Source organism: Kryptolebias marmoratus, linkage group LG14 (assembly GCF_001649575.2).
Source record: "Kryptolebias marmoratus isolate JLee-2015 linkage group LG14, ASM164957v2, whole genome shotgun sequence".
Classification (NCBI taxonomy): domain Eukaryota; kingdom Metazoa; phylum Chordata; class Actinopteri; order Cyprinodontiformes; family Rivulidae; genus Kryptolebias; species Kryptolebias marmoratus.
In genome coordinates this window covers 12,112,506-12,133,244 of record NC_051443.1, presented here as the reverse complement: position 1 = coordinate 12,133,244, position 20,739 = coordinate 12,112,506, and the positions used below count along the sequence as shown (strand labels likewise).

Below are 20,739 nucleotides of genomic sequence, written 5' to 3'. Positions count from 1 at the left end.
CAAAACACCTTTACTGTGGTACAAAAGTCCCTTTATTAGCATAAAACTCATCTTAACGTACAAACCTCGGCCATCCCTTCAGCTGAATAACAAAATCATAAATCGCTCAGGACAGTATTTAGAGAAAACAAAGAGAAATAGAAAACAGTAACAGCTTAACCGGATCAGCCCTACTACAGTTAGTCGTTCAAAGTTTTTATTTAAAGAGCACTTGAAATGTTTCTGGTCATCGTGTTGTCATGGTAACCTATAAAACTAGGACCACAGTCATTGACTGATGAAGAGGTCTCAGCTCTTCATCAAAAGGAAACCTGTCAGGCAGCTTCTCGTGGACTTTTTAAACACTTTGGTTCTGTTTCAATCGAGTCTTAGCAAAATTAGTATCAAGTCTTGGAATTCTGTCACCCACTAATATTTTACAATATACTAGTATTAGAATAAACACTCATTTATAATCAAACAACGGTTTAACTTACACTCAGACTAGAACTACTGGCATGAAATATGAGTTGTTTTTACAAGAGAATTGTTTTAAAAATAAAAAAAGGTTGATATTTCTATGACACTGGGTGGTGGGAACCCCACATTTATCTCTGCACAAGTCTGACGAAGGCCTGAACGAGCTGGATGATGGGCTCCTGGCCCTCATGGCTCGCTTTCGAACCGGGGGTGGAGGGTTTAGACTGGATGGAGGGGAGGAGGCCGCTGGCTGGGGATGACGGAGAGCCCCTGCGGAAGTGGCGGGACAGGCTGGAGAGAAGAGTGCTCTACAGGAAAAAAAAACATGAAGACAATTTTAAATTTATTGGTACTTATACTAGCATAACAAACAGCTGTAGCACTCAACTAGAAGAAACAAATAGATTAATACAATAACTTCTAAAACTAGTTAAAAATTATTGTGGGCTGAACATCCTATTGATGGTATTGTGAAAATCACATTCTCACAGGTAAACTAAAGTTACAGCTGAAATAAATATAGTGCAATCAAATATTGCACACATCTGGCCAGAATAATACTTACAATTCACCTTTAAGTAGCTCTGATTTGTTTCTAACATTTAAATCTTAAAGTATGGAACTTGAGCACATCTAAATTATTGTAATAAAGCTCAATTATCCCTTAGAACAGGAACAATCACATATCCTTGCCGTTTCAGAACAACAGCTGCGTACTGTGGCACAAAGGATAAAACATTTGACTGTCAGTAAAAACACTGGCCAGAGGACTCCCCTTTACAAGATCAAACACGAGCAGGTTTGAGATCTCACCAGCTCCGAGCTGAGCTCCTGCTTCAGCCTCTGTTTGTCTCGAGGGAGGATGGAGGAATCTTTGAGACATCGAACAGCCTGAGAGATCAGCACGTAGAAGCAGTTCTCCATGGTGAACATCAGCAGTGACCTGAAGGAGAGGAGAAACTCACAGTTAACGTTTTATTTAAACAGAACCACTCAAGGCACTAAAAATGAGCCCTAAACAAATATGGTCTTACAGATTTTAATGTTTCTCATCCATGTATTCATGTTTTCCTTTTAAATAAAGCTTAATGTGATCTAAGTCCCATGAAGGCATCAGGAGGGAGATTTACTCACTTCAGAGCCTGGATCTCCTCTGATGAAACCAGGGAAACTATGCTCAGGGAAGCTGGCTCCTTCTTCTTCTCCATCTGTAAAATAAACAACATGAAGTAATCCCAAATCCACTGTAGCGTTGCTGAACAAGAAATCGTTCTATTTCAGGTTTACCTCGCTCAGCATGCTCACAGCCACATTAATGGTGGCCAGCAGGGTCCCAAACGACGGGGCCACATCGGGGTCAAATGCAGGGGTTGTGAAGCTGAGCACAAACATGGTCCTGTACTCAGCCAGGTCTATACACTGAAACACACACAAACACAATCAGCGTTTTCCTCTCTTTTGTTCCTCTGTTCATAACTTTGCACAAATAAACAAAACAATGGTGTGATGTGAGCAGTCTGACCTGGTCCAGGAGTATCTGGCAGCAGTCTGGAGTGAAGTGCTGCAGAGTTGCCAGAGTTTTACTGAGGATCTTCAGAAGGCTGCACTGCACGGCCAGCAGGGCTTTCTGCTCGGCCTCTTCTCTGTCCCCTCCTCCTGCTGCTTCTTTAGTCAGGGTCTGAGGCGGCTGCTGAGCCCTGGGGAGGGGACCAGGGGGCAAGGCCTCACCGTTCTTGGCCTTAAAAACAAGCAAACTGAGTTCTAATGATGCTACAGTATTTATTGGCATTAATAAGCTGGATTTGTTTTTAAATCTGGTTTTCTGACCTGGAGATAGTGATGGAGCATCTTCTTACTGTGGAGCAGATATGTGCAGGTCTGGCACAGGTAACACAGGTTTACCTGCTCAGCAGAAAAAACATAATTAATAAAACTAAACTGCAGCTTTGTTCTTCAAGCCAAATGAGATTGTCTTTCAGACTTACCTGCACGTCTCTGAGCAGATTGGGCAGGTGGAACTGCCACTCCTTACAGAAGCTGGAGAGCTGCAGCAGGAATCCAACTGTGTGATCCGCCTCGTCCAAACAGGCGAGGCTCTGCACTGTGCGAACCGCGTTCAGACACTGAGCAGAGGGAGAAGAAATGCCTTGGTTTTATTTTTTTACTGGTCACAATAATCTGGGCTTCTACAAAGTCTTGGACTTGTATTGAGAGTTAAAATGATTGAGTTAATTAAAAGACAAAAGCAAGAAAAATCTGCAATTATAAACCATTTATGTAGATCCTCAGAGATCCAACTGTATAACTTTAAAGGCTTGAACTTACTGGAAAACTTGACATTTTTTAAAGTCTGAAATGCTGTTTGAATTAATTGGCCAATCAGGAGTCTCGCAAAAAGCCAACTTAAAAAAGTAGTAGCATTTTCTGTCACAACAACCTTTTTGTTTTTGTAGTAATACCTGTAATATACGCTCCTGATGCACTCCGACAAAGTCCAGGGCTTCATTGATGAAGTTGTAGCGCAGAGTCTTGAGAAGACTCTCCATTAAAGACATGCAGAGGCGATACACACCCGGCCAGCAGGCGGAGTCCTGGGACTTTCGAGAGAAACTCTGCTTAAAGACATGGATACACGCTGTTATTAAATCATATTAAGGCTGGGTGTGGGTAATAAATCACAGCTGTTGCGCCAAATGCAGAAAAAATAAAGTGAAAGCAACTATAATGTTGATTTTACCTGTGATGCACCGTTTGATGACACCTCATATATGCTCAGAAGAGGGAGGCAGATGGTTTGGATGACTCCGCCTCCTGCAACTGCTGCTGCCCCCTGAAAGACGAACACAAGCTCAGCCTTTTGGATCTTTGATTCATGTAAAAAAAATGACAAAGTCTAGCTAAAACGTGGATGAAAGTGTTAATAGGTGTCTGTGTGTACCTGAGGAGTACGAGCCAGCGTGAGCAGCAGATGAAGAGCAGCCTCTGTGAAGTAAAGGTTTTGTTTGGAGCGCAGGCTGAGCTCCACAGCGCTCAGCACCGAGGGCAGGACCGGGACCTTCCTCATCACTGACACCCAGTGCTCGCCGTCCTCGTCGGTGCGACACAGCTCCTTCGCCAGGTGGAGCGCTAAAACGCACACCTGGGAACCAAAACGGGACAAAGTGGTGCAAAGTTAAATCTGGGATGGACTGAATGCGAAGCTGTGTGACCTACACCCCTCATGTTAGGTCATAAGTTTATTGTAAACTACAGCCATTAAGGAAAAAATAGAAATAGAATGAAAACTTGTCTGACTTATGGCTGATATTTTACAAAATAAAAAAAGATTCAGAAGCAGGAGTTTGAAACAATCTTTCTGATGTCTGTAGACAAACTTAAAGGTGAGAACTCTTTTTAATCAACACTGCCTCCTCGCCCTGCTCACCCCGTCTCTCTGGTCCTTCTGTGGACCCCAAGGAGAATCCGTCTCCATGCTGTCCTCATGCTCCACCGCGTCCTCCATCTGTCTCATGTGACGTGTGCTGTCGATGAGCGCCAGCGCCTCGTCTTTAACCGTCTCGCACACAGACAGCAGCAGCTGGGGCAGCTGGGAAATATCTCCACCTAGTTTACAACCCAGAAGCCAAATAAATCCCTGAAACGTTTGACTTAAACATGGACAGCGACAACAAAAAAAAAAAAAAGAGCAGGTTTCACACCATTGAGTCCCTGAATTTGCAGCACAGAGATGAGTGCAGAGAAGATTTTGGCTTTGGTCTTCTCCATCATCTGTTGGTCGGTTTGTAGGACGCTTTCCAGGATCAGAGAGAGAGGAGACAGGATGTCTGGAGCTGCTGCTACGACACTAGAGACAGGAAAGTCCATTCAGAGGATTAGCACGAGACCGGCAATGTGAAACATGTCACTTCCAAGTCAAAAGCGGAACACAGACCTTTTCCACTGTTTGAGCAGGATAAGCAGCAGAGTCGCCATCATGGATCCAAGACGAAGACAAGGCACGGACGTGGGTGTGGTCAGCTGAGAAAGACAAGAGGCGGAGAGTATCAATAAGTTTTCAAGAAGGGAAAGAAGCCAAAAATGTGTTTTATCTCATGACTTACAACAGCCTTAGTCCCATCAAGGACATCCATAAAAAGTTTCATCTTGGTGGAGTCCTCAGTTAGGTGCATCACATCAGCCTGAGATAAAAACAAAGTTTTATACTAACACCAATTTCATATCCGCTCAATATTTTTCTAAGTACAACATTTGTAAAAGAAAATAATCTAAAAAAAAAAACCTCTTAAATATGAAGAATTTTCTAAATATATTTTATTTATCTCAATTTGTACAAACATGAAAAATAAAAATGGGATTTGTAGTCTTATTAAGACTCCAAAAGGCACCAGCAGTCAAAATACCTCCATAAACCACTTCAAACTTTCAGAGGTGCTGAAAGGTGAGTTTTGTTTTTATGAGCAGAGCTGGTAAACTGCTTCTAATATTCTTGCAAGTAAGCAAAATAATATCCTGCATCCACAAAAAGTCTGAACTGCTGAACTGTGACATACGTGGCTCGTGGAGAGAATCAGCAGCATCCGCCAAGCAGAGATCAACATCTGCGTCTCTGAGAAGTAGCAGATGCCCTCGTCCTCTGACTCCGCCACGTGGCACACCAGCGACTTGACGTACTGGGACCAGTACTCATAGCGTCGTGCGTTTGAGAACTTTTGAAGCCCATCCTTCAGAGACTGCTCCAGGGAACCGCTGCGAACACCCACACAGAGGTAACGTCGGCACAGGAGTTTTGTATTTTCTCATCAAAAAGATACACACACACTGGTTTGTTTTGGTATAAACGTGGGCTGTAAATATACCTGACAACATAGTAAATCTCCAGGCCAATGATTTTCATGACAAACGCGCAGGCCTCCAAGACGCAGGGCTGAAGACAAATTACAACGTGGAGTTAACAGATCAGTTTAGTGAAGTGGAAACAGCAGCTGGAAAACAAAAACAATGAATTGATACCTCTGTGGTGTCTGAAGGAGGGATAAGGGTTCCAAAAAGAGGTGTTGATAAATTCTCCCAAAATCTTTCTCTGCGGAAAAACATAATTAAATCAAACAGAAAATATGATGTAGTTTCTCACGACATCACTCTGTCTGTGTTTTCGAGTATAAAAAGATGTTTTTTCCAAGGAAAATGTTCTTACTTGGTGTGAAGAACCGAGATAGCACTATCTCTGCGATCCTGCCAAAGGGCCAGGAGGAAGGCCAGGGCTGCCCGGTGGAGAAGTGGGGGGCACCAGTATTTGCCCTGCTGTTTGGAGTCAATCAGATCCAACACCACGTGAAGACAACTCCACTCGCCCAGCAGGAACTCCTGGGAGGTAAACACACACGTTATCCAAACGTAGCGACGCTAAAACAAAACAAAACAACAACAACAACAAAATGACTTCAATTTCATACCTTCACTCCTTCATTTCCATCTTTCACTTCCAGGTTGAGGAAGAGCTCAATGAGGCCGGGCTGGGTTTCCACAGCAACAGTGAGGAACTCCAAGATCATCACCTTGATCCTCATGTCTTCTGTCTTACTCTGCAGCCGAGTGAGGAAGGCATCTCTGATGGCTGCTGCGTCACTGCCAAGGCAGGCGTAGACTGACATGGGAGCCACCTGCAGTTTAACAACAGCATTTAGAAACACAAGAAGCCCATCAGGTGCCAGGTGAATCCACCACAGTGGGAGGCTTACTGTGGCGAGCCTTTTGAGGAGTTGGATCGCGAGTCGAGGTAGTGCTGGATCATGTTTGTGGTAAATATATTTGGCCAAGACAACTATGAGGTTGTTGCCGTGACCGCCGTGCTGCGTCAGCGCCTGCTCCAGGGGGGACACCGCATCCGATGGTGGCTTCAGGCGAATAACGTTGTTTGTGACAGAAAAGGCCAGTTTGACTGTCTGGATCAGGACCTGACCAGGACCCTCAGAGCCACAGCTGGACAGCACCAGGGAGAACAGACAGATATGACTGCTGAACCTACAAAAACTTACACACCAGCCTATAATATAATGGTAAATTAAAACAAGCAGGAACACATCAGATTGTTCACCTGCTGGGCTGAGCAGCCAGGACCAGGTCTATGGTGTCCACTCCGACCGCCATGATGTTGACGACAGCCTGTCCGGCTTCGGTGTTTGCCAGACTGTAGATGCACAGAGACTGCAGGGTGGGAGTGCTACACCAAGAAGGAAAAAACAGCACATCAACAACCAAATATCTAAAGTCTGAAGCATTTTTTTTTTACTATGATAGTTTTGTCAAAATATCATAAAATAGTAAGAAATGTTGACACAACTGTTCATTCTGTTTACACAGAAATAAAAGCAAGTCTTACTGTATATCTTAGAGACAATAAGTTGTAAAAGTTTTTGTTAGGAGATGTCGAGGATGGCCAAAAATGTAACACAATACCTGCCCTGGTCCTCTCCTTCCGGACTCAGATTGAGAATGGCGTGAATCAGCTCCAAAATCGAACAACCTGGAGCAAAAACAAAACTGTCTGTTAGGGTTTTTTGTTGTCTTTTGAAAAGAAAAGGAGAAAAAAAAAACATCTTTACCTATTCTCTCTCTAACTCCGTAGGTGTTGTAGCGCCACTTGTGGTAGGTGGGCAGCATCTCCTTCAACACCAGCAGCACACAGGGGATCAGCCCTTTGTTCTGGGTGCTACCAAGCTGACCCTGAAATGATGATAAACGTACGTGCCGCACATTTTACCACAATGGGACTCCTTATTAGAATGCAATGTCTTCGGAACTGTTGTTACCTTAACCAGGGTGGTAATGAGCCGAAGGAAGGCAATCGTCACAGCGTACTCCCCCCTGGGCTGCTCAATCTGGACCAACAGGTTGCCGTAGTTTCCCGCCTTCATTCCCTCAGCACTAAAAAAACATTAACGCGTTTTTACTTCTCCTGAATCCTAAATCAGTTTGACATTTAGAAGGAAAACTCAAAATTTAGTTTACCTGATGCACTGAGACATGTTGGTTAAAAGGCTGGAGGCAAAAGGGAGGAAGCCAGTGTGTTGGAGACTGGACCACACCTGAGAGTAAAAGAGGTAAAAAAAAAAGAAAAAAATGAAGTACGTGAATAAGATCTCTCATTTCTCCTGCGCACATTACCCATCGCGCCCACCTTCACTGGCATCCTTGCAGCCAGGACAGACAGGCAGTTCACACAGGAGGCGATCACATCCACCGGAGGGTTGATGACTGACGTTAGCCTGACAGACAAGAAAGGTCCGTGTTACAATTTAAAACCTTTCAGATACAACTGAGGCAGCCTGATGTGTGCGTCTGACGTTAGTTTACCTCTGCAGCAACATGTAGATGCGTGATGTGAGAGGCAGCAAACAGTCCGACACAGTCCAGTCTATGCTAATGACCTTATGGACCAGATCCAGGATGGGCTTCACACGAGCACAGTGAGCTAGAACATCTACAACAAAAACAATAATGTTTATTAATCAGGGAACAGCTGACACTAACAGCTAAAATATGTTTGAGTTTTATTAATAAGATGAACACTGTTTTGCCAACGTCAAACTAAGCAATTAGTGGTATTTAAAGGAAAGATTTTTTTTAATCAGAGCCCAAACCACCATCATGAAATTCAAATTTAACATAAACGCCCAGAAAGTGAAAACCTATGAACAGTTTTTGATGACAAAGGGCACCAGACTGACTAGTTATTTTTTAAGACTGCGTGAAGTTTACCCACGTACCTTGCAACTTTATGCATCTTTTGTTTTGTTTATCATCAACTTATATCGACTGAAACAACTATCTGATGAATGCACGATCAACGATCAAACATCTGCCATATGTTAGAGCTTTCCTCTTCATAAAACACATCAACAGTCCAAACTTTCTTGGCTGTTTTGACGTTTGCGTACCTGCGGTTGAAACAACATGGAGCAGCATCTCCACCTCACAGGTGAACAGAGTCCAGGAGCTGTAGGAGTAGTCCCAGCGCACCATGTAGCCCTGTTCCCCTGCGATCATCACCTGGCCTAGCACCCCCTGTGGCATCCACAGGTTAGTCTGCCCCGTGCCTAATGGTAGAGATGAATAAACAGAATGAAGAGATGTAAAGCAAGACAAAAATGGGGAAAATGTTACATTCTTTGTATTAATTAAATGAAAAGACATCCAAATGTTTACTAAGCATTTAGGAAATCAACACTTTATCTGCATTTAAATGTCACAACTCTTAAAGAAACTAACCCAGAGGGTAGAGGAGCTTTGGAGTCTGTCTCCTCCACAGCGTCTCATCATCCTTCGAGATGATGTCATTGGGCTTATGTTTGTAAACTTGTGTGTAAAAAGACATTTTATCCAAGAAGTTGTACACCTGCCGAACAGATGAGAGATTATATTGTTAAAGTATACCAATGAGGAAAAGCTCTGAGGTTAAAAATTCTGCACAAGCACGCAATTTACCTTTTTTACAGTCGACTTGTTTGACACAAGTGCAGTGAGAAGCTGCAGCAGAGGTCCTATCTTATGAGGGAACATACCAACTACACTGTCCAGGATCATCCCCAGTCCCATGTTTGGCTTCTACAATGGCAAATATTTACAATTAATAACACAGTTGTCTCAGAGAATCTTCTTTGTGTTTATTTTTTTTCCCCCCACTCACCATTTCCCAGAAGACTTCAGCCAAACTGGGAGCAGAGAGAACTTCACAGGCAGCATCGATCAGGTGAGAGCTCTGCGTTTCCACACCGTCACTCTGTAAGACGCATCACAAGAAGAAAACTAATTACCAACACAGGTTATAAGTACGACTGCAGGTGTGTTAAAAGTGCAAACAAATCGAGCTTTACCTGTAGGCTTTCTTCTTCAAAGGAGGTGATCACAAATGAGAGGAGGCCATAAATACACATTTTTGCTGTGCTGGCTGTGCACTGGTAAAACAGAGTCATAATAAAAAGCTTAAAATTATCCTTCAAAAAAAGAAAACAGATGCTTGTAATTCCATGCATATTAAATAAATTTGTAAATATCATTAAAAGGGTCTAAATGTAATCTTTGCTGTGCTTGTTTATAATCTTACATTATTCCCTGACACTCCGAGGCCCTTCAGCATGGTTGACAGGTACTTGAAGACGCCGAGCTGCAGCGCCGTGTTGCCGATCCTCCTGATCACGGGGTTGGACTCGTCTGGTCTGAGTGTGTGTCTCAGCAGCACCCAGCCCAACAACACGGGTCCATGATGAGGAATGTCACCGAAAGTCAGCAGCAGCTGATCCATCTCCTGGAAAATACAGTGAAGAATTGCACACATATCGGAAGTGTTTAATTTTGTCCCCATTTACTTCATTTCGGTGAAGAGAAATTATTACAGCTAAATGTCTGCTGCTGTTAGAGATCCAAGCCAAACCTTAATGATGTTGGGGGCAGAAGAAAACTGGTGCTGTTCTGTACAGTCCTCCAGAGCACACTTATGAAGGAAGTCTATGTCCATTCCCTCAACCAGGATGAGAGAGCTCAAGTATCTGACAATTAGAAAAACATACAAGGCTTAAAAATGACAAAAATAAAATATGGGTCAACACCCCTGAAATATCTACTAATAAGACCTCAAAGGTTTAATTTATATAGCATCGTTTGCCCAAAAACTAATGTATGTCTCATTTTTGTGACATGTCTAATACATGTTACAAAAATAAAATGGTTATTTACTTGTTTCAATTGGAATATATATATATATATATATATACTACAAAAAACTATTGATTCCTATAAATAATCTACAAATTTCAACTGCAAAAACATTCATTCATATTGGAGCAGGTAGCTAGCATTTAAATTCTGTACCAGCCATATAAACTTGCATTTAAGAGTATTTTAAGGTTTTATTCTTCAAGGATGCAAACATGTGTGACTGGGGGTGAGAGACAGAAGACACAATCAGACAAAAAAAAAAGGATAACAACCTAATCCTGTTTTCAATAGACCTCTGAAGCTACTGGAAATGTAGTTTGTGAGACGTTTAAACATATTTATATAAATTATGTTCTTCAGTCAAACAGAATTACACTTTTCAAGACAGTATATCCAAAAACACTAGAAAAGACACTTAAAATTAGCATTTTATGCAAGGCAAATCATGGGATCCATCAAGTTGCAGCAAAAAAATAAGATATAACATTATGCACAATCATTTGAAAAAAAAGAAGAAAAACATTAAACTAGTTGGATCATCATCAAACTTTCTACTGCTTCTGTGTCAGATTAGATCCAGAATGATGAGCTTAAGCAACAAAAGTTATAAAGTTTAGTTCAGTGTAGTCATAAAACAAGCTCATCTGAAAAACACCAAGCTGCCGGTTCAACAAATTAACGCCACACAACTAGTTACACTGTATGGAGCATAAATGCAAAGCAGACTTACCCGATCCGGTCAACCAGAGCGTCCATGCTCTTGTCTACCAGGTGTCTGTTGGTCTGCCGCAAACCAAAGCCCTGCTCTTTGAACATTCTGGTAAAGTTTAGAAGGTCGGACGGGCTCATCTCAAAGTAAGCGTAATACAGAAAGAGGATCTCCAGTAACAGAGACTGTTCTCTCAAACACTGCAGGAACCACCGGGAAACCTGCCTCTCCGTCTTCAAAAAAAGAAAAAAAAAAGGAAGAAAAGTGTGAGTAAGCGGGCTAGATTGCAACACACGGTAAGTTCGCCGAACGTGAATCTAATTTTTACCATGAGGTTGCCGTGAGTTTCCCATGTTGGCGCCTCGGCTTTGAAGAGACTTTCAAACTGTGACTGATAGTTGCTCACCAGGTCCTTCTCCAGCTTATTGACACAGTTACTGTACTCCGCCTTGACAGAAGACAAACACAAATGAGGTTACATAAAAAACGTTTGTTTTTTTGAAGGAAAAGCACAATCATGGCGGAAAAAAACAAGTATGTGCCTCTCACCCGATAAGGATGTCGCTCATCCTGAAAGTACGTCAGCAGGAGGAGAACACATCTGAGCAGACACATGCGCTCCTCATAGTAATAGTCAGCAATCTGTGGAAGAAAACACGGGCAATCACACAATTAAATCGGACATAATGAAAACATTTTAACCAAGCAAATAACTGCAAGTTTTAGTAATCACCTTAATCAGAAGTGCCTGGCTCTGCCGCTCATCCTTCAGAACAACCTGTTAAATAGACTCTAATTAACTCTAATCGTCACAATTCCTTTTCTCAAAGCCAGTGCACTTTAGTTTCAGCTTAACTATAAACAATACAAGGACAAAAACCTTTAATGAGTCACGAGTTCCTCTGTAGTCCTCCTGTAGATAGCACTGTAAAAGCTGCACACTCTGCTGCTGATCGAGATTCTGCCACGTTATCGAAAACACACATTTATCAAATCATCCAAAAAGATCTACCACTAACTGAAGGCTGAGATGTGTGTTACATCAAAAGAAATTTAAATTCTTACCAATAATTTACTAATCCTCAAACCAAAGTCTTTCAGTGGCTGTGCAACATCTTTGTTGTCTTTCACTTTCCCAGCAGAGGTTGAGCTACAAGGCGAGGCAGACAGTTAACCATTCATTCAGGAATAATTATGTATCTGATTTATAAAACACAGTGGTATAACTGTACCTGGGTGGCTTGTAGTAACTGAGTCCTTGATGCAGTCTGTCCCAGTGTCTGTCGAGCTCTCCTTCAATCTGAGCCTGCAATCATCAAAAATAAAATACAAACATTTTTTTCTCATTTGGTCAAGATGTTAAGAGTAGCTTCAGAAGTATAAAAAAATAACTGATCAGTGGATAAAAAAAGCAAGAAAATATACCGGCTCTCTCAATGCAGATCTCCCCAGTAAAATGGTCCATAATTCTCGACAGCTCCTAAGAGAAGGAAAAGTGGTGTCTTTTCAGCAAAACGACAACAAATAATGTATTGAAGTGTCCGTCACTCTGTTGAATGGTGAAGCATAAATTGTTAAAGATCAGGGTGATTTTAAGAATTCTGGCCTGTCTTTATTTGCAAATAAAATGTGCACCCAGGATAAAAACTGCAACCACATTCAGCTCAGATGACCCAAGCTACATCCCAAAGCTGGGGTTGGGACCCGAGGAGGGGAAAACAGAAAACAAATTAACTTTAGGAATGATTGCCAGTAAGATATTTAGCCCTAACTGTTAGAAGCAGTAATCAGAAATGGATAAAAAGACTTAAAAAATGGTTGATAAGGCTCTTTGTTAAATGGCTTGTTAGCAATATTTCTATACTTCAACCAATAACAGTCAGAGACTCGAGTCTGAAAGTCTGAAAAGTCACAGTACCACTGGTAGAAATGCATTTATTTACATTTGTTTGGCAGTAAACAAAAATGTGCCCTGGGCCGAATGAAGAACCTAACCTGACCTGACTTCATTAAACAGCAGCTTGAACTGCCTGGTTTCCAGAAAACTTTGAGCAGAGCTAAACTCATGCAACACTACATGCTAATTAGAGAATAATCTAACAGCAATCAGTGAGGAAGGAACTATTTAGAGTAAAAAAATGAATTGAACTTGATTATCGAGAACATTTATTAATAAAAAAGGAGTCCGTTTTGTCAGGAAAACATACTGATCGATGGATTACCACAAGGGCTCGGAGGCGAGCTGCTTCTACAGTGAGATTTAATTCTGATTGCTGTTGGCAACAACTGCACTCACAGTAGTCATCACATTCTTGACATTGAGTGCTGTAAGATCACAGATTTTTTTTTTTTCATACAGCATGTTTCACAAATGAGCTTCCTGAAATGTTTGTAAATATGTCTGAAGAATGCGTTTCAGAAATGTGCCGATAAAAACAACAACACAAAAACTATGATACAGTTCAAGTCCCTTATGTAAACTTGATTTTAAAGAAACAATCATTGACATGCTGACAGGTGTGCAGTGGGGCTCGGTGTTTAGCTGCATAAAGAACAGCTAACTGAGATCCAATTACAAGCGGTCACTCATGTCAGGTGCAGACACATGGTAACGGAGGAGTGAATGCTCATACTTTCATTTGTCCCGCAGGAACTTGATCACCTAAGTATATTAAATAATCAAACCACATATTAATCTGCCTGGTAAAATACTCCCACAACACTATAATCACAACTCACTTGACATCTACCTAAACCTCTGAACACCCTCGGTTTTCTCCTGACCTTAGGAACATAAGATGGCACCGATTTAAAATGTTTCTTTCATCTCTTGAAGCTCGATTTGATTTGATTTGATTAGATTTAAAAACTCTCCTCCTCACCTTTATAGCCCTGGCCCTTCCATAACCAACTTTATTATCTTTCTGCCAGACTACAGCCCATTAAGCTCTGGCACACAAGACATTAAATTTCTCTGCACATTAAAATCCATAATTAATTATAAATGGACGTACCTTCTAACTGAAACATTCAGATTAGTTTTAAATAATAATAAGAAAAACTTCGCTCATCGAATTAATAGCAACACTATATAAAGCTAAAGGCTGAGTTGGATTCAGTTTTGAAGTTAACGTTCAAACAGTAAATGTGCAAGAAACTTTTAATTATTTTAATAACTTTAACTTGGTTGTCCATCATGATGCCAAACAGCGACGTTAGCCTCTTCGTTATCATTGCTAGTTAAATTACCAGCCTGGATATTTTAGCGATTTTAATCATTTCAATATAAACTCGAGGCGTCCCGTCATGCTACCCGAGTCATCTCACTGACCGAACCACACAAACTTTTCCTGCTGTTGTTGACATGCGGCGCCGCGCTACAGAAAACCTTTTCAAAATGTAGCTGCTAGTACTCGCTAAGCTACGTGAGCGTGGTGCTAACTAAGCTAAGACACGTCGATAAATGGTTCCGCTGCTGTTCTGACTTATTAAACAGACATGTTGTACAGACATATGTCTTCATTGACACATGTCCTTAAAACTATTTAAGCAGTGAAAGGGATAAATTAACTTTGCGGCTGTGTTTCTAACCTGACGCTCAACTCCGATTCCGCCATCTTCGGTCCTGGTTTCTGATTGGTCGGCGCGCAGGCTCGTCATTGGCTGCGTCAGATTAGCTTCTTCTTCGTGAGTTTGTCACCGTGATTTTTCCTACTGCACTGCCATCTTCTGGAGTAAAACTGTTACTTCAGTTGATGTTTCCCTTCTCCCCCATCTCCCTTAGTGCTGCTTATTCATAACAGCATACAGTCATTGTAAACTTTTATTGACAATTTAACCGATAAATTTCCCCATGAAACGTTTTAAAATAATGGGAAGGACGTTTATGGTTTTAATTTAAATATACTTTGTTAGAAATGTTTGCAAAGTAGTAATTATTTATTGAGAAAATACCTTATTTATACATCTTACACAAATAATATTAGAAATTATTAAGATTTTCAGTCAAACAAGTTTAATTTTACAGTTTATATCTCAACATATTATACCCCGACCGCCACACCAAACTCAACCAACGTACACAATCCATATTCAGAGTTTTACCAAAAGTATTTAGTTTATTATTAATCTGGTTTGTGATTTTTTTGTCTTTACAAACATGTTTCTTTGTTAATAAGCGTGCTTTCACTTGCATGCCATTAGAAACATCGACTTCACCCCATTTACACCGCGGCAACTATAACGGCGCGCCGAGTAGGCGGAGATTACACTTTATTATTTATTATTCTAACTGCAATCATACCGTCAACTTTTAATGACCCAATAAACTCGGATCGCTTTGGCGGATCGTTCCTGTTTTAAGGCGACACCTCCACCCCGGTAAAAAACCCTGTCCCCTTTTATTTTAGAAACAAGCTCCTCCCGTGCCGCCCGGCAGCACTTCCAGCCTAGTCCCGCGCCCTCGTAAAGTTTCCGAGCGGAGACAGTTTTCCAAGGCATGTACCACGTGACCTAGCTGTCAAATATGGCCCCCTTCCTACAGGGTGTGAGAACGGTGACAACTGGCGACGGGAAGAACTCCATTAGTACGTGACGGTACGGATTCACGCGAGCTCGTCCTCGTCCAGGTAACGCCGCACCGGCGCGGTACGTCTTCTCGTGTTTTCTGTCCGCGCCGCCCGCTCTCTCGCCTAACTCGCCACAGTCAGCTGTTATTTTAGCTTCTAGCTCGACGCCGTCTGTGGCTGCAGCATCCTCTGCTCACTCCGGAGAGGCAGCCCTGGCTTCAGCCGGCCCCATTCTGCCGTGTCAGCGTGAATATGGGGAAATGATTGTGTTCCTTTAAGCTCTGTTTCTGCGTCGGGTGCGGCGGCCATGCGTGTGTTATTCAGACCGCCACCCTCCACTGGATCAAAGGTTGCAGCTGATGTGGAAAGATCACCCCTCTCTCTCCTGGCTGTCGCATACATGCTGACTGTGTGAATGCTCAGTGTGGTCAAAGTTTGTGGCAGGAACGTGTCCAAGAGGAATGTTTAAGACAACATAAAGTGACTCATTGATGTCTGATTATTGGTCTCCTCGTTTCTTTCCCCTAGACATCCGTAGCAAGAGGGGTTAAATGCCAAAAGATGAAGACTGGCACAGAAGAGAAGTGACAGGACCGAGCCTTCTGACCATCTGTTCAGCTCAACACCCCCCCTCCCCCCTCCCCTCCCTGTGAGCGCCCACGCTGCAGCCATGCAGATAAACCCGGTGCTAGTGGAGTCCGCCGTGGTTCTGGCAGTGGTGCTGTGCGTCCACATGGCGGTGTGGAACCAGCACTCCTGGTGCAGCGTGGCCCTCGTCATTCAGGCTTTCTACGTCCAGCACAAATGGGACCGCCTGCTCAAGTCCGGCGCGGCAGTGTTCCAGTTCCGCCCGGCGGCCAACAGCGGCATCGTCCCAGCCTCCATGGTGATGCCGCTGCTGGGTCTGGTGCTGAGGGAGAAGTGCTCGGCCTCAGGGAACGTCTACTTTGAGCGCTTCTCCATGGTGGTCACCATCACGGGCATGATGCTGGCCCTGTTCCTCTCGCTGATCGCGCTGGGCATCACCCGACCTGTACCTACCAACTCCTGTGTGGTCGCGGGACTGGCCGGCGGTGCAATCCTCTACACCACCAAGCAGACCCTGACGGTGTCAGAGGTCATCGAGGTCTTGGAGGTGCTGCTGATCTTCGTTTACCTCAGCCTGATCGTCCTGTACTTGCTGCCGCGCTGCTTCACGCCCGGAGAGGCGCTCCTCATTGTCGGCGGGATCAGCTTCATCGTGAACCAGCTCATCAAGCGCTCCCTGAACCTGTCAGAGGTCAAAGGAGATCCGGCGAACTACTTCCTGCCGGTGGTGGTGGTGGGCTCGCTGTTGCTGGGGGTCTTCTTCGCTCTGCTCTTCTGCTTCATGGAGTCCGAGACTTGGGTGTCGTCCCTCTTCTTCCACATGATGACGGCCGTCCTGGTGCTGGGGATCCTGATGCCGTGGCTGTCCTTGTTCATCGGCCGGCACCCCATCATGTGGCTGTTGGACTTCCTCACACTGAACGACAGGAGACTCTGTTTGCTGGGCTACTGGGTGTTTCTGGCGGTTCTGGCCACTTGCGTCGTGTTGCACCAGAACTACCAGCGCCAGTCGGGATCCAAGAAGCACCAGGCCTCAACTGTGGTCCGGAAGTACTTCCACCTGATCGTAGTGGCCACGTTTGTTCCGGGCCTGATCTACGACCGGCAGCTGCTCCACGTGGCGTCCGTGGGCTGCCTGGCGGTCTTCTTGTTCTTGGAGTACGTGCGCTACTTCCGCATCAGGCCCCTCGGTCAGCTGCTCAGGCAGCTGCTCACCTTGTTCCTGGACGAACGGGACTCCGGGCCCCTCATCCTCACCCACGTTTACCTGCTGCTGGGCATGTCGCTGCCCATCTGGCTGTTTCCGGGCCCTTGCGCCCCCAAGGGGGTTCTGCCCGGCGCAGGTGGCCTGGTGCCCTACGCCGGAGTGCTGGCCGTGGGAATTGGCGACACGGTGGCGTCGGTGTTCGGCAGCACCATGGGGGAGATCCGTTGGCCCGGCACGAAGAAGACCTTGGAAGGGACGGCGACGTCGGTGTTCGCCCAGATCATCGCCGTGGTGATGTTCCTGATCTTCGACGGCAGCATCAACCTGAACTCCACCTACTCGTGGATTGTGGGCTCCATCACTCTGGTGGCCCTGCTGGAAGCCTACACCTCCCAAATAGACAACCTCCTGCTCCCTCTCTACCTCTTTGTCCTGCTGCTGCTTTGAATGAACACATCCCTTTTTGTCAGAACATCTTGTGGGAATACAAAAATGGTAGAGTTTGGTAGAAAAAAAAAAGTATTTTAAAAGTAACAGAAGCTCTTAAGGACTCAGCAGAAAATGGTACAAAAAGGGAATGTGTTGAAACCGTCAGTGATTCACATGAAAGTCTGTGAAATTTAAAAAAAAAAAAAAAATCCTCTTTGCAAGAATTAGTTGCAATGAGGAATCTTTAGTGCAGGTTTTTTAAAGACACGAGGAATTTGGTTGCTGCGCTCGGTGTCGGCGGCGGTGCTGACCCCGACGCACTCGACCGCCGACACCTGCAGCTCTTAAATTATGCAACAGGAGATTCGGTTTAGCAAAGTGGAAAAAATCTCCTTGAAACACACACAACTCTGCAGTTGTGGGCGCCACATTTGATCCAGTGAAATGTTTTCTTGCTTATGTTTGGCGAACAATCTATGCCTATGTAATGCCTACGAAGAACATTATTTAAAGTTTTAGCTCCTAATCAACTCCCTGAGAGCAGCACGGAGGACTTTGTGCGGAAAAGATTTGCCTAAAAGTGTTTTTTTTTATTTTTTTTATCACTTTTGATTATTGTAGAAGCCGTAAAGGAGAAAAAGGAAGGAGGAGAAGAAAAAAAAAAAAGAGCATGGCACTCAACTCTTGTCTGTAAGGGCTGATTCTCTCAATGCTCCTGCATGACACTAATGTGAATCCAGGACTGTGACACGTATATGCAGGAATCCTACAGTATATTTTGGTTTTTATTACATTCACTTAGCTGAGTATTTTTTGTGGTTTGATGGAACCTTTTGAACAAACCTGTACATTTCCTTGTAATACTACAAACCCTGTTGCATATTTTTGGCTTTTGTAGATAGGCCCCTTTTTTGTTTTTTGGCATCTTTATTTCTGACATTATATCTAAAACGCTTTGAAGAAATCTCTTTAAATTGCACAGCTTTATGCAGAGGTTTACGTACACTTGTTAGGGGCGTGGATGTTTCATTCATTTTGGGCTTTTTCTTTTCCCCAGGGCAGAGGGATTAGACCCCATACATCTTCAATGTTTTTATTATTTTAAAAAACAAAAAACAAAACCAGGGTTCACAAGTTTAAATGTATTGTGACTTTTTCTCAAATGAACACTGGGTCAAAAGTGTATATATACAGTATATACAGGCTCAAACATATCCGCACGCTCCCGCCTGAACCACAGGCTGCTCTGCTTGGCAGAGTTCATTTAAGCCGGTTGGTTTCCTGACACAAATCGGGCTTTTAACCGTAGGCTGCAAGTTTTCAATAGATCTGAGGCGAGATGCATGACACTACCACCACCATGCTTGACAGTTTTGCGCTGCCAGCTGCAGTCAACCACGATCACTGATGAGACGTTAACGGGCCTCGTTAGGCTACGAGATTATTTTTTGACTTAGCAGGTTGAAGTGAATGTATGGATATATGTGTGAATTAGAGGCTGTTTGTTAAATGATTACCCCTTTTGGAAAAAGCGTTTCAAATAAATCACTTAAAGCCCAAAAATTAATGACACGCCTGCCCGTGGGGAGTTTATGTAAAATTCTGACTTTAACTAAATCAGGTTTGATCTCACAGAGGGATCAGAATGCTTTTCCTTCTCTTTGTTTTAACAGTGATTTGTGTTTGTCTGTGTACGTGACAGTTTCTTCTCAATGTCGTGATACCAGTTTAATAGCATGATAGGTTTTTTTCCCCTTTTCCATCCTTACATTTTTTTTTTAATAATTTACTATTGCATGTTAAGTATTTCATAGCAGATGAGACGGATGCCCGCTGAGAAGGACCTGTGTGACTGATCGACTGTACTTTGACAAACTTGGGTTTAATACTTGACGAATAAGTTGTTGAATTTTGTGATTTCAAGTCACTCGGACATTTAAGTTTACCTGTTTTGACATTTGAGTTGTATTTAAAAATGAACATACTTGAAAACAAATGCTTACAATTATCTGTATAAAAAACCCAACAACTGTAATTTCATGTCAGGACACAAATTAAAGAAGAAATGACCGAACAAGGATCAATGCTGGCTGGCGACAGTATTTATACTGACGGGATGAATGTAAGTGTTTTCTTTAATAAAATTATATTTAACATTTTGCATCACTATACCAGTATGGTATATATAATTTAGCCTCTGGAAACTGGTAAAGTACAGTTTGTTTCTTTTTTTAATTGTTCAGATTGATCAAACTCCTGCTGGACAGAAGCTGAGTCGCCTGAAACAGAACCATCAGCTGAAAAACAAATAATCATAACAAACCTCTCGGTATGCTTCCAATCTAGATCAACCCCATTTCCTGTGATTTTGACTCACTTGGATTTGTGCTTGTTCATCTCATTTGTTGTTGTCGGGCAGAAACATTTTATCTTCATACAGCAACGTCATTCTTTGTCTTTTAAGTACCATTTTTACAGCTATTTTGGCAACAAGAAGGTTCAGATAAACATTTGAACTACAGCTTATGCTCCATTCTTTGTCCAGTTTGGATGATTTTTTTTATTTCTTTTCCCTTCGTTAGTAATATTTTGTGCCGACAGCTGTGGTGAGAAATTTATAAACACCAACGTGAGGGGCTGTGACCCCAAAAAGAGCAGAGAACCACCGTAACGGTTCCTTACACGTAGGCCAGAGAAACTGAAACGTGTTTAAAAAAAAAGAAGCTGTTTTAATTGTTATCTTGGTATAAAACTGTTCGTGTATGTTGGTCACTCTTTGTACTGCAGCACAAAACGCCGAAGAGATCATTTGGTGTACAGAGGCGGGAATGGGAGCTCCTCCGTGGGCTGCAACCTGTAAGGGTCGGAAATATGACCGATGGGGTCAAATTAGTCAGAAACAGACAGATGGAGAATTACAGGTGCTGGTCATAAAATTAGAATATCATGAAAAAGTAGATTGATTTCAGTAATTCCATTTAAAAAGTGAAACTTGTATATTATATTCATACATTACATACAAACTCATATTTCAAATGTTTATTTCGTTTAATTTTGATGATTAC

At 42.9% G+C, this 20,739-nt stretch overlaps 3 protein-coding genes across 6 annotated transcripts in view; 1 reads left to right on the top strand and 2 right to left on the bottom strand.

Annotated features, from left to right (window-relative positions):
- Window positions 1–14: 14 nt before the first annotated feature.
- nup188 (nucleoporin 188) lies at window positions 15–14,499 on the bottom strand. Its single transcript, XM_017407637.3, has 43 exons — window positions 14,474–14,499; window positions 12,308–12,362; window positions 12,115–12,188; window positions 11,948–12,032; window positions 11,763–11,843; window positions 11,616–11,660; window positions 11,432–11,524; window positions 11,211–11,330; window positions 10,904–11,115; window positions 9,890–10,004; window positions 9,563–9,763; window positions 9,333–9,413; window positions 9,146–9,238; window positions 8,944–9,063; window positions 8,728–8,854; window positions 8,397–8,555; window positions 7,813–7,939; window positions 7,637–7,724; window positions 7,468–7,544; window positions 7,269–7,383; window positions 7,062–7,182; window positions 6,916–6,982; window positions 6,554–6,679; window positions 6,198–6,438; window positions 5,913–6,119; window positions 5,654–5,823; window positions 5,470–5,539; window positions 5,316–5,383; window positions 5,010–5,205; window positions 4,560–4,637; window positions 4,391–4,476; window positions 4,158–4,303; window positions 3,884–4,062; window positions 3,398–3,598; window positions 3,197–3,289; window positions 2,919–3,071; window positions 2,445–2,582; window positions 2,287–2,361; window positions 1,982–2,197; window positions 1,747–1,878; window positions 1,594–1,667; window positions 1,273–1,402; window positions 15–767 (listed from the first exon to the last, which is right to left on the bottom strand). Exons 1-43 carry the CDS (start codon window positions 14,497–14,499, stop codon window positions 588–590), a joined length of 5,241 nt encoding a protein of 1,746 aa, XP_017263126.1. The 3' UTR covers window positions 15–587.
- A 591-nt stretch (window positions 14,500–15,090) lies between these two features.
- Window positions 15,091–18,385, top strand: dolk (dolichol kinase). Of its 2 annotated transcripts, none has more exons than XM_017407754.3 (2): window positions 15,091–15,510; window positions 15,979–18,385. In XM_017407754.3, the coding sequence occupies exon 2, from the start codon at window positions 16,121–16,123 to the stop codon at window positions 17,690–17,692; it is 1,572 nt and encodes a 523-aa protein (XP_017263243.1). In that variant the 5' UTR covers window positions 15,091–15,510; window positions 15,979–16,120; the 3' UTR covers window positions 17,693–18,385. The 2 variants fall into 2 exon arrangements, with proteins under 2 accessions (XP_017263243.1, XP_017263244.1); XM_017407755.3 differs by having other exon boundaries at window positions 15,091–15,529.
- Window positions 18,386–20,382: 1,997 nt separating this feature from the next.
- Window positions 20,383–20,739, bottom strand: part of phyhd1 (phytanoyl-CoA dioxygenase domain containing 1) — a 5,882-nt gene continuing 5,525 nt past the window's right edge. For all 3 annotated transcript variants that reach the window (XM_017407759.3, XM_017407758.3, XM_037979399.1), the window contains one exon: window positions 20,383–20,528. In XM_017407759.3, the coding sequence (XP_017263248.1) occupies window positions 20,480–20,528 (49 nt within the window). In that variant the 3' untranslated portion in view covers window positions 20,383–20,479. The remainder of the gene's footprint in view (window positions 20,529–20,739) is intronic.

Coding starts and splice junctions, on each gene's coding strand:
- dolk (XM_017407754.3), top strand. CDS start 16,121: ATGCAGATAAACCCGGTGCTAGTGGAGTCCGCCGTGGTTCTGGCAGTG.
- nup188 (XM_017407637.3), bottom strand. CDS start 14,499: ATGGCGGAATCGGAGTTGAGCGTCAG. Junction 11,525..11,615: donor GCCAGGCACTTCTGATTAAG/GTGATTACTAAA, acceptor TTTCTTCCACAG/ATTGCTGACTATTACTATGA. Junction 9,414..9,562: donor TCGGAGTGTCAGGGAATAAT/GTAAGATTATAA, acceptor CTGTTTTACCAG/TGCACAGCCAGCACAGCAAA.